The following is a 13390-nucleotide window of genomic DNA, read 5'->3' as shown; positions in this document are numbered from 1 at the left end:
AGAATTAAATACGGACAGCAATCAACATGTTTACTTCGGACGACAGAGAAAGAGATTAACATTTACAAAAATATTAAAAGTTACTCGTCAATAAGAACTTATACGGAATTATGTAAAATCGCACGATTTCATCTTCTTACGGTGTTTCTTGTCGTCTTAACGCGCCCTTGACTTACGCACTTGACTCACGCTTCAAAGGTAGATCGAAGGGATTCCATTCATATTAATATCTGTCGAAAAATCTTTGTTGGACACGAGTTGTGCGAATCGCAGGGAGCGCAGGTGAGAGCGGCGAAACCTGTTTCCGATCGTGCCACCCGGTATATATGCGAGACGGTTCTATTCTCCCGCGGGTCCCGACTTCCTGCGACGACCTTCAGCGCCGTATCACGAAGTCGGCGAAGAACGTGCGTTCGAGAGCCGCGCCGCCCGCGCCGGTGCGGCTTTTATACTTCGCCTTGTCTCGCCTCGCCAGTCGCGGCCGATCTCGGAAAAATCGGGCCCAGACTTCGCCCGGGCGAAGGGGGCGATCGTCGAGCGACTCCCGATAGACGCGAAGGGGAGTGCCCAGACTGACCTTGACCTTGAACGTTCTCGCTATTGTGGCCCTTCTCGCTGCCGAGACACGTCGCGCGCCGCGCGGCTCGCGGGTCCTCCCGGTCGCCTCCGCAGACCCCCTAACGACGGGGGAAATCTCCCTCGCGCGCGCGATTCGCCCTAATTAGTAATTACGTGCGGCAAATTAGTTGGCTCGGATCAAAATTTCGTAACCAGATTCATCAGGTGGCGCGTAACTCTTTCCTTTCTTCGTTACATACATCGCCACGCCATCGCGCCAGCCGCGCGCGAGAGACCTCATCGTGGTCTCTACCGATTCGATTAATTATATCTCTCCTCCCGATGTAATTACTTCCCGTAATTAAATCCTACCGAACCGACGCGCGACGTCCGTGCGCAACGCTCTGCGCGGTGCGCGGTGCGTGCGCGAACGCCTCTAGAATTTCTCCCACGGCGTTTCCTCAACTTTCCGAAGCGCACGCCGTTGCCAAGTGCATGCACGTGCATCGATGCGCCAACAACTTGGCTGTTTTCTCGAGTATCACTTTTCCTCCATATATAAATTTGACATTTCCCTCATTTCTTTTTCTCCCTTTTCACGCGGAAATAAAACAAGACAATGAAATTAATCCGCGAGCATTTATATCGGATAGAAGGTTCATCTCGCAGGGAAAATCATATCCTCCGCGCGACTTCCGCCGCTCGTCAGCTCCGCGGCTCTCGAGGCGCGCTCGAAAAAGTCGTCCGTATCGAAAAGGAAATCGGCTTCGAGACCGGCCGAGGGAATGAGGGAATGGAACCCCTCGGCGCGCTAGACGGATGCACGTACGTTCGCCTCGTCTCGCCTCACCTCGCCGCGCCGCGCGCCGCGCCTTGCCTCGCGCGCGGACACCGCTTCGGTCAAGGTCGCAGTCTGCGCGCTTAACGTTCTTTTTGCACGTTCTCTTTCCCCGCCTGTACCCGGTGTCCCAAGTGGAACCGATCGGCGTCGGTCCTTTTCGCGGATCCGTCGTCGTCGCGCCGATAGAAGGGCCGGGATCGTTGGCGCGCGCGTGCGCGCGCGCGCGAGACGATGCGAGCTCGACGCCGCGAATTATGCTTACGTTTACGTTTCATTCCGCTTCGTTTCGCGACCTGCGCGGAGATCTGCCGTCGCGCGGAAAAACGCCTTTCTCCTCGCGTTAATTCTAAGGAAGCTTTCCGGATGCATTTTGTCGTCTCACGCGGTTTTTCTTTTATGCCAGCTTTGTCATACGTCGCGCGTCCGCACTGTCAGAAAGTAATATATAGCTCTAATTATCTCGTTGGAATTATAATTTCACATAGTAAAGCTTGCCGGTTTAAAACGGAGCGGTAGCTATACATGAGCGAGATTGTTAGATCGTGAATGTTTGCGATCGTTGATTAATATTAATACGATATATCGCGGTAAAAATGTGTCAAAGATCTCGCGGACTAAGATCGAGGTTTATATCTTTTGACACAAAGAGCCCCGCGAGTCTCGCGACGAGCGACTTCCGACGTCGCCAAAGCGTAACGTCGTTACATACATACCGCGGCGCGGCGGCGATATGAGAAATGAGAATTTTTCACAGGTACAATGAATTTTAATACGCGTCTCAAGGCCTGCGCCGACGAAAGCACTTTGTATAGGTACATAAAGCGGGATTGTATACGAGACTGTACGCGGGATAATGTGCCGAGGCTTGGTAACTCCACCACCGTTGGCGGAATTCGACGGCCAATGGGGTACGAGTTTCCTTCTCTCGGCGCGAAAGGCGGCTCATATTACATATTTACAATGCGCGCCGAACGTTAAAAATCCTCCCAAGAGCGCCGTGTGTCGTTATCGCGTGCGCGAGAGTCCGCGCGCGGAGGACGTAAGGTATGTACGTATTGGCCATCGGGTATGATCCTTGAGTACGTCGTACGCGGCGAATTTTTCGATCCCGCGACTCGCGTACTTGCGCCGAGGGACGCGTGAGGTAAGGATACCCGGCGACGAAACCGCTGGTTAATAGTGTGTGCATCGATCGATGGAAAGGTAAGTCATGGTAATGATTAATCGATTAATGCATCGTCATACAGGAAATAAAAGAAATAATATATATAAATCGACAAGCAGATCAAGTGATCGAACCAGGCGAACTTGATCACACGAGTCGATCCTGAAAATTCCTGGTTTCGTAATGCCAAGTCCTAAATCGCGAATATATTTTTTGTTCTCGAAAAAAAAGAAACTATTACCAAACCGCAATTTTACCTTTCGACATGACTCTTTTCGCGTTTGCGGATATATATATTTTTTTATAATTATGTTCATATTTTAAAGTTGAATTCTTGGTTTATAACGCCAAACTTGGTGAATAAATTTATTATTTGTCTTAGAGAAAAGAAAAAGAAATTGGTCATGCCGCTTTCTATTTCTCGATACTCATAAATATGTTTTAATTCTATTCACAATTTAAAAGAATAAAGTTATAAATTCTACATTGTATATGTAAATTTATCTTTATCCAAAAAAAAATTATTATTGTTCCATCTCTCAATATTCCTTTTCTCTATAAATATGTTCATAATTACGTTCGTAATTTAAAAGTCTGTGAGAATTATTCATCTTATAAATTATCAAACTTCATAAATCCATTCTTTATTTCGAAAAAAAAATATTGTATCACAGTTCTAATTCTCGCGCGACACTCTTTTCTGAGAAAGGCCATCCCGGCCTTTTTCGTCAATTTTCGTATGTTGCATTTTCCGACGCGCTGCCTGAGAAAGTGCAACTCAACTACGTCGTTTCGCTCGGTAACCGCACATGGTTTGCGTCCGTGCTAATGGTTCGTGTCCGAATTGGCCAGCTGGAAGAGATATTCTGGGCCGCCGCGGCCGCGCTCGGCCGGCCCCGCCGGCCCGGCGCTCGGCAAGCTTCGAGCGAGGAGAGAAGAATATATATATATATATATATATATATATATATATATAATTTATAAATATAAAAAAATTGCAAATATAATTAAATAAATATTAATAAACATAAAATTTAAAATTTGTAAGGATAATATATAAATACTTAGGTAGCACCTATGCGTTTCAAATGTCCACTCGAGAAACGTTAAAGTAAACGTTTAATTATTTTCGGGTTCGGAGAATCTATAATAGATTCTGAAATGTGAAATTTGACCAGAGACAGTACATAAAGTCTTACGGCAAAAATTTGTCACTCGCTGTTCTATACATCATTGCAAGCCACATCTATATATATAAAACAAAGTCGGGTTAGTTACACCACTTATAACTCAAGAACGGCTGGACAGATTTTAATGATCTATGACTTGTTGGATTCGTCTCCGCCCCGAATAGCAGAATAACTAAAAAAAAAAAAAAAAAATCTAGAAAGAAATACCGTAAATAAAAAATAAATAAATAAATAATGAATATTGAAGTGAAATGAACTTTTAGTGAAGTAAACTAATTATTTAGTCGAAGAGCTGGCGACACTTTTGGCCAAGTGATTTTTTGTAAAATATCCTGAGTGACCAATTAATTATTATCAATATCCGATAAAAATTGAAACTTATACTATGACTTGAAAATCTGTTTTTTTTTCACCTGCGTACTTCAAATGAACGATTCGATTAAGTAAAGACAGAAGAGTTGTCTAACGAGTGACAACAGGATTTCTTACACGCTTAGCCCTCTAAGCGTGGTCTTTTTTTTTTTTTTTTTTTTTTGTAGGAAAAACTCATCATGAGTACCGCCGCCCCCCAGGAGGTGCAGACGGGTATGCCGGACTCCTACCGGCTAAAAAACCTACACGGTCTAAGGCCCAGTTCAACAGTGGCCAGTTAGCTTAACTAGTAGTTAACTCTCACTCTCTGTCTCTTTTTAACTCAAAGGTTAGATAGAGACGGAGAGTGAAAGTTAACTACTAGTTAAGCTAACTGGCCACTGTTGAACTGAGCCTAACGAGTGACCGAAGGATTTATGGTTACACGACAGTTTCCCGAAAAGTAGAGGGGATAATGTTGGTACCAACGAAAATCCCTAAGGGCGTCGTAATAATTTCTACGGGTTAGCAACACTGTTGAAGTAGTATAGCTGTCAGTTTGCGTAACTTTTTTGACATTTTGACATATAATGTGCACGCGTGTATAATAAATATGTTACGACTGTAATAGTTTATAAATGTAAATGTAAAATACATTGTGGCACTTAAATAAAATAAAATTAAATAAAAATAACAAAAAACAAAGTGCATAGAGGATAAACGAGGTAAAAAATTATAAATAAATTATTATTATTATTATTAGTAATTAATATTTTTTAATTTTTTCAATGTTTTTCGATAAATATCACTCATATAGTTGTAGCATCGTTCTTCGCACTCTGGAATCAGTTTGCCATTATCTTCAACTGCCGAATCAGCCCCCACTAAGCGTGATGTCTGACAAATGACAGGCAGATTTATTACACGCTTGACCCCCATCAAGCGTGGTGTCTGACGAATGACAAGTCGATTTATTACACGTTTAGCCCCCACTAAGCGTGATGTCTGACGAGTGACAGGTAGATTTATTACACGCTTGGCCCCCACCAAGCGTGGTGTCTGACGAATGACAAGTCGATTTATTACACGTTTAGCCCCCACTAAGCGTGATGTCTGACGAGTGACAGGTAGATTTATTACACGCTTGGCCCCCACCAAGCGTGATGTCTGACGAGTGACAGGTAGATTTATTACACGCTTGGCCATTCGGCAGTTGAAGATAATGGCAAACTGATTCCAGAGTGCGAAGAACGATGCTACAACTATGTGAGTGATATTTATCAAAAAACATTGAAAAAATTAAAAAATATTAATTACTAATAATAATAATAATAAGAATTTATTTATAATTTTTTACCTCGTTTATCCTCTATGCACTTTGTTTTTTGTTATTTTTATTTAATTTTATTTTATTTAAGTGCCACAATGTATTTTACATTTACATTTATAAACTATATTACAGTCGTAACATATTTATTATACACGCGTGCACATTATATGTCAAAATGTCAAAAAAGTTACGCAAACTGACAGCTATACTACTTCAACAGTGTTGCTAACCCGTAGAAATTATTACGACGCCCTTAGGGATTTTCGTTGGTACCAACATTATCCCCTTTACTTTTCGGGAAACTGTCGTGTAACCGGATTTATTACACGCTTGGCCCTCACCAAGCGTGATGTCTGACAAATGACAGGCAGATTTATTACACGCTTGACCCCCATCAAGCGTGGTGTCTGACGAATGACAAGTCGATTTATTACACGTTTAGCCCCCACTAAGCGTGATGTCTGACGAGTGACAGGTAGATTTATTACACGCTTGACCCCCATCAAGCGTGGTGTCTGACGAATGACAAGTCGATTTATTACACGTTTAGCCCCCACTAAGCGTGATGTCTGACGAGTGACAGGTAGATTTATTACACGCTTAGCCCCCTAAGCGTGATGTCTAACGAGTGACAAAATCTTCCCACCACTCCGGTCCGTAGACCGGCGGCAGGAAGGGTAGACTCTTAGACCCCGCACCTCACCAACGGGCCATCACAGCGACTTCTGCGAAGCAGAAGTCGCCGGACATAGCCCGTCGGATCCGAACGGGGAGCCCTCTCACCACGCCAAGGTGGTCTACCACGAGAGAGAAAATTTTTTACACGCTTAACTTTGTAACGATTGCGTTTTCCCGCACGGAGTTAGCTCGCTGGGCCAGGCTGAGAAAACGGGGAGACACTGGTTGGTTTCACACAAACGTTATTTATTCTTGCAATTACCATACACGTAGATGGAGGGAGTATGTGAGTGTTGTGTGTGTGTGTGTGTGTGTGTGTGTGTGTGTTGCTCCGCTGAGCCGCTGTGTACGTGTGTGGGGCTGGTGCGCGGCCGACCAAGATCGCGGCCGGGTTTGTTGATAAAGATGGAGGCGCGGTAGCCTTGAGTTCGCGGACAAAAGACGGAGGCGCGGTTGCCTTAAATTCGCGGACAAGTACTTATTGCTAGGCTTATAACTACGCGGACGGATTCGCGGAGGCACGGTTGCCTTATACGGACGGTCAGGTGGTCAGGAGCTCAATCGGGGGCGCCCGACTGAGCGGCCCGTATGTACACCGGGAGCACCCAGGTAAGAACAGGGGCACCCGTTCTTTGTACAGTGGAAGAGGTGGGGAGCACCCAACCTGGTGAGCGGTCTCGGAGAGTGGTCGCGTCGGAAGCAGGAGTCGGACAGGACTGGTGACTCGAGTCGGCTCGAGTCCCCTATTTATTTATACCCCAAGCGCGGGCATGGTGGGGCTGCCCCACCGCTCGGGGCACCGGGCACACGTGCGCTTTGACGCTGGAAGGTGGAGGAAGAATAAAGGGGTGGAGAAAGAGGAGGATTCAATATTAATCATAATTATTATTATTATACATAGTATTAAACGTATTGATAAAAAAATATGCGTTTTCCTTTTTTATCACCTTTATATGTTGTTTCATTGGATTTCTTTCAGTATTACCTTCAGTATTACTATATAAAACGTATATGCTCTATCATGTGCTACTAGGGTAAGTAATAACTATAGAACAGTAAATAATAGTTTAGTAAATAATATAAATATTGATTAGAAATGTAAAGTCTAATGTTATACAATCTGTTCTCAATCTTTATCTCTTACAACGTAGCTAACGTATAAGTACTCGAGAGAAGAAGACAGCCGAGGCAGCAGATCGTATGTCTGTCCTTCTCTCCTCGCTCGAAGCTTGCCGAGCGCCGGGCCGGCCGAGCGCGGCTGCGGCGGCCAGAATATTTCCTCCAACTGGCCAGTTCGGACACGAAACATTAGCACGGACGCAAACCATGTGCGGTTACCGAGCGAAACGACGTAGTTGAGTTGCACTTTCTCAGGCGGCGCGTCGGAAAATGCAACACACGAAAATTGACGAAAAAGGCCGGGATGGCCTCTCTCAGATTTCTCTCTGGCTATACAATAATATGAAGCAAATGTCTCTTTAAAGATACTTAATTTAGTTTGCGACAAATACGAAGAAAACCATGTGTAATAAAATTAGACACTATCTCAATATTTTAACTATCTCAAACTTTTAACTTTTTAAACACAAGGAGAGGCGTTTTTTTTTTACATATGATGTTTATATACGGATTTTGTAGGGGCTTCGATCCCGACTTTGACATATTTTTATTTATGGACACCGATTTGACCGATCGAGCAAGCGATGATTTACCCTTCGCACCTGATCTTCGCCTGATTCTCCTCGCAACCACGAAGGCGCTGGCTTCCCGCTTGTGCCGCTCGTGAAGCCGCGTGTTCCCATACTTCCCACGCGATCGTCACGAATCGCGTTGCTATCAGTTTGCGAACGGCGTCAGCGTTGACAAGCGTGAGCCGCGAGCGTTTTGTGTGTGTATCGTTGTCGTATCGCGACTACCGCGTACGCGACTACGCGACGACAGGCATGGCCAGCGCCTCGACGTTCTGTCTGCTGCTCGTCGTCGCACTGGCGGACTCGGCTTCTTCCACGCGGCGCACAGTGAGTACGGTAGCTCGGTCTGCTCGATCTCGATTCTCGAATTCGCGTTTGCTGGATGCTGCGATTGACTGGCCGCGCGTGATCGCCGCCACAACGCGTCGTCGTCCGCGGGACGCGGGACAGCGTCGCGCCGTCAAAGCGGACGCGAATCGCGTGCGCGTGATTCATCGCGCGACTTTGAACTTCCGGGCCACTCCGGGCGACGTTTACATGGATCGCGTAACGGACAAAGGATCGCCGACCGTTTATATTCGAGGCCCGGGGGGGCGTGTTGCGTAGCGTTGCGCCCACGAGGTTGTCCCCGTTGCCCCCTCCTCCCTCCCGCAACTCTTCCCGCGTCAAGCTCCGAGCGCGCTTCGAAAGAAATCTCGCGACGGAGACTTATCGCGATACATTCCTTTCGTCGCTAAACAGGTGGATTTATTGATAAATTGGCTACACGCTCGCGTACTAACGCGATCGGCTGATCGGATAAATGCATCGACGCGGCCTAGCCTAGATTGCTCGCGATCGAAGGACACGGTCGATCGTGAGTCGCGCGATCGGCGCGTCAACGCGTCAAACGTCAAATCGTTCCGCCAGCGTTCGGAATGATTATAATCGCGCCGATGTGAATCAGCGCAATGTTTTTCACTGTCAGCTTGAGTTTTAAATTTCCTCGGTTGTCATGAGCATGCATGAGTAATAATACGACGTTTTGACGCATTAAATTCAGTCCGGAGCGACTCATTAATCTAATAGTAAAATAAAATAATGGAAAAGTTAATATGATATAGAAGTTAAGGTGATATAATAAGTAATTATAAATTAACATGAATTATTAATGGAACACCTTGTTTATCTTGTATTTTATTTTTGCCCCTCTCGGTATTTTATTTTTTCATCAAAAGATCGTACATGTACGATAATTATCTTATCGATACATATACCGTACGTGACGTTAAAAGAGATTGAGTTCGTTAATTGTAAACACCGACGTAAATCATTAATGTTTTAAGGCATTCGGAGGAATGTTCGATACGATCCGTGCTTTGCACACAGGTCTGGTATTTAAATTTTTAATAAACTGCACTATCGATCCTAGGCGTGAATTAGTAAATAAGCGTAGAAGCAAACTGTGCGAACCTAGATACAATGCGTTTGAAAATAGGACAAAGAAATCTATTCGCGTTTATTCTACCTCTTTCGTTATCGATGCAACGACGTGGTAGGATTATAACTCGCAAATATTAAAAAATAAAATTTCTTCATAATTATTTTAGCGCGATGCGGGAAAATTCCAGATTTTCTTTTCAACGGAGTCACGGAGAGAGTATTACGACGGAATAGCCGAGAGGGTATCGCGCATACTTTCGCGAGCTCTTTTTCAGAATGAACAAGAGGAAAACGTAACTTTCGTCACTTCACGGTTCGCAGATACGAGCCCGCAACGCCGCGCGTTAGCGTAACGGTGCAACGCCGTTTTGTGCGATAATAATCGCACGGGGGACTCTCTCGTAGGAACGGCAAGGCCGCCGGTCGCACAATCCGGCACTGATCTAGGCCATCCGTCCGTTAATACGACGTCGTTTAATCTGCAACGTTGCATAAAACGCCCGCTTTATCCTGCCTTAGCTGCGGTCGTGGGTGAACCCGGGCTGCGACGAGCCGTGCCGCGAGCGAAACGTGACGACGCTCTACCTGAGAGCCGATGGCCCGAACGACACGTTGCATTACCTGTGGGATTTCGTCGGCACCCCGTCCGTGCTGTTGGCGCTCACGCCGCCGTCCGCCTGGCTCAACGTCACCTGGGATGATTATCTCGCCAGAAGGGGGAACTCGCTCAGCTTCTCGGAGAAGCCCGCCTACTCTTTCGGGATAATAATAAACAAGGTAACCCTCCCGAAGGTCCTTTTAACGGCTAAGTCAATCGTGAGTTATTTGTTTAAGATTTGTTAAACGGACAGTCGACCAAATCTGACTTATTTTGTCGATGGGACAAATAAAACGTATCAAAAGGCGAATAAAATTAAGAGAATTATCTTTCATCGCTAAGTTTTGATCGAAATTACTAATTATGTTATCTCTTTCGAGATTCGTGTTAAATAAATTATCATATAGGCGAGTGCTCGATTTTAATTTTGCTGAGAGATGCACGAGTCGAATGTAACAAATATGTAAAAATGCAACAACATAGATTATAAGAATATAAAAATAGTGCGTTAAAAATGCTACGATACTTAAAATGCATTACTCTGATTGTCACTCTGATTTACTTCCGCCAAACGTGGACGTAAATCCGAGTGAGTGACACAAATCCACTCGTCACATTCCCTTGCCCAGTGTGAAGGATACATCCGCGGTTTCTTAATTAAATCTTCGCACTCGACAACGTCTTCATTTCGGAGAGCCTCTCTTCAAGCCGAGTGTTCAAGCCTCTCTTCTCCCCGAGATGAGAATGCGCATCACGTATCTTCGTCACAATTTCGCTGTGTTCAAGCATATCTCAGCAAAATAATATTTTATGTAAACTAATAATTTATATTCTTGCGTCAACAGAATAAATTTCTCATTCAATAAACACTATGCAAAATTCGCGGGATTAATCCTTTGTAAAGCGCGTAATTGACGATTGACGGTTAGTTCGTCTTATTCGGTTGAACCAATGGTCACGTACAAAGCTATGGAATTGTCCGCAGCAATGGACAAACAGATTTCCGCGCCACGTATCGATCGACCGCATCTGACAGGAATTTCGGGCACGACACACGTCAGTGTCGACGAGATTGCGGTTTAATTCAGTTAATTTTATTGCGCGCTAATGTGCAATTACGCGGGAGAAATTGCGATTTGTATTTTGATGTAGGTTTAATCGCGCAGCTGTATACCGTCGGGCGACTCGATTTCGTCATCTCTGTTATGATTTCTCAGCGTTTGCATGCCTATATCGCGTTGAATAATATCAAGTATATTACGTGTTACAGATTATCGAATTCAACGACGTAAATGACACGGCACTGATTAATACTGCCGACGTCACTAATACGAACGTTTTACGTACCGAGTATTTCAACTGGCGGCGCGTGTCCCTATCGCAAAAGAGCGAATTCGTCTACCTGGATATGGAGGGTAACTCTTATCACGATACAGCTAAGAATATCAGCAGATACGGGAGTATAAAGCTTTCGGTAAAGTATTTTGCAGCATTGAAGAGAAAGTATTGGTAGAGTACGTAGCGACGCATGCGAAAATAATCTCAACGGCTCGGTTAAGCGAGAACTAGCTTCATCTTGAGCCTGAACATCACTGAGCACACACATATATTATATATATATATATATATATATATATATATATATCTGGCTTCTTTAGTCCCCCTTTTGTACCCTGTTTGTATCTAACGCGTTTTTAATCTCTCTCGTTCGCTTGTCAGCTCCGAGGATTCTGCACCATCGACCACTCGGATATGGTGCCGCACATGTTGCACACGGAGAATTCTACGCAAGTGGACATCATCCTCGACCACATTCAGACCAACCAAACCTTCTCCAACAGCAGGTTCGCTATTGAATTGCTCGCGGTTGGCGGTGGCGATCCCGAGATACCGTTGGTCGTTGATCCGAAAAAGAGTCTGGACGACGAGCACACTCCGGGCATATTCGAGGTAACAATCGCAGACATTTATTGCTTCCGGCAATCTCTCTGCTTTCATATTTTGATTGATAATATCATCTTAACCTTTCTCGTCTCATGGTTTTCTTTAGGTTGTTGAAGTTAGAACGCCTCCCTACAGAGAAGTGATGGATGCGTTAAACGCCGGCTCGTATTTACAATGGCGGCCGGTGTCGTACAATAGCGCATCGCGCGACGTAACCAGTTCCACGGAGACGATGCAATATCCACCGAAACAAGTGTTCAATCATACGAGCGCCATTAAAAATTCGATGCTCTATTGTTACTATGGAGAAGCTGTGGACGATCTTCTACTGCAGAAGTTAGTAGTTTCTTTGGGCTCGAAAGGAGACGGTTTCTACAAGAGGACGAGCTATTTAACGTGGTGAGTCGTCAGTTACTTACCAAATCTTATTTTGAAAATTTCATGACGAATCATAGAATCTAATTCCCTAATCTCTCTAATTAACGAAATTTTACGTTTTGCAGGACTTTCATGATCGGATACGGCACACCACCCGAGGAGAGGTTCTCTTATCTAGTCATTATGATTATTTCACTCGGCCTTGGCCTTCCTTTGCTCATTATGATCGTCACCGGCCTGTATCTCTGCATTCGCAGAATGCCGAAACAGCATGGCAATGTTTATCTAAGTCGATGAGCTCGTCGCTCGTGTGCCATGTGGTTTCTTCGTATGTCGCGTGTACGTTTAGGTGCATCGCAACTACACAACCTATTGTTCTTCACAAAGAGATATTCCTATATTTATATACAACACATATATTTTTACACGAACAACTATTAGCTCGGATCTGATGGTGTGATAAGCGTGAGTGATAATTCGTTCTCTCATAACGTATTTAACGCTTAGCGCTTAGCGCTTAGCATAATCCTCTAGTTCTGTTTTAATGTTTTATGAGGATATGTTGTTTGTTGACACTAAATAAAAAAATTAATAAATAAAAGCAATCACACTTTTCTCTAAATATGTTATGAGAGAACGACATGTTAATTTGTGCAACGAATGATTGAACTTTTCTAGGCAATTTATAATTGAACGCTGATTGTATGCACGATTTACGAAATATACTCTACGATAAGTTGTATTACATTTTGTATAGTTTTCTTCATGATATTCGTTTCCTGTACTATGATGATATATCTCGCTATATTTTCTGTGTATTCACATATTTTTACATTTTTCGCAAATATATGAAGACTATGCATTTATCTTCATTCGGATCTTAATTTTTAATATTAATTAATCATCTTTCCATTATTCTCTCTCACTCTTCTCATTAATCTTTTATTTTTATATGTGTCAATACATGCTCCGTGTTTAAGCGTACATCTTACATTTTACTTGTAAAATCGAGAATAGACTTAAGGGCGAAGCGATTTCGCGTAAAAACGAGAATTCGATGCGTCCGCGTCGGAACAACGAAGATGCGCGGCGCGGCGTGTCCGCAATAACGCGGTGATAAACCTCGCGGACGAGCTTACCGAAGCTCGCGGGTATAGTCGTAGATGGTGCGGGTGAATGTTTTCAGGCAGTTGGTAGTAAGAGTGGCGCGGTATGGTACCGCGTTTCCCTCCGTCGCGGAGCGG

General features: G+C 44.4%; 1 protein-coding gene across 1 annotated transcript; it reads left to right on the top strand.

Annotated features, from left to right (window-relative positions):
* Positions 1-7994: 7994 nt before the first annotated feature.
* LOC143907845 (glycosylated lysosomal membrane protein A) lies at positions 7995-12888 on the top strand. The gene is made up of 6 exons (XM_077424859.1): positions 7995-8131; positions 9746-10003; positions 11095-11298; positions 11544-11774; positions 11875-12167; positions 12272-12888. The coding sequence occupies exons 1-6, from the start codon at positions 8057-8059 to the stop codon at positions 12441-12443; spliced, it is 1233 nt and encodes a 410-aa protein (XP_077280985.1). The 5' UTR covers positions 7995-8056; the 3' UTR covers positions 12444-12888.
* The last annotated feature ends 502 nt before the right edge of the window (positions 12889-13390 follow it).

This window comes from Temnothorax americanus, unplaced genomic scaffold (assembly GCF_048541705.1).
Source record: "Temnothorax americanus isolate GAGA-0224 unplaced genomic scaffold, ASM4854170v1 Scaffold9, whole genome shotgun sequence".
Taxonomy (NCBI): domain Eukaryota; kingdom Metazoa; phylum Arthropoda; class Insecta; order Hymenoptera; family Formicidae; genus Temnothorax; species Temnothorax americanus.
Note: the sequence above shows the minus strand (reverse complement) of the source record. Positions and strands in the feature narration are given on the sequence as shown.

Bases quoted from the DNA above. Each gene is read 5' to 3' on its own strand.
- LOC143907845 (XM_077424859.1), top strand. From the start codon at position 8,057: ATGGCCAGCGCCTCGACGTTCTGTCTGCTGCTCGTCGTCGCACTGGCG. The intron at 11,775-11,874 runs GTAACAATCGCA...GGTTTTCTTTAG, and splicing joins ACACTCCGGGCATATTCGAG to GTTGTTGAAGTTAGAACGCC. The intron at 12,168-12,271 runs GTGAGTCGTCAG...TACGTTTTGCAG, and splicing joins AGGACGAGCTATTTAACGTG to GACTTTCATGATCGGATACG.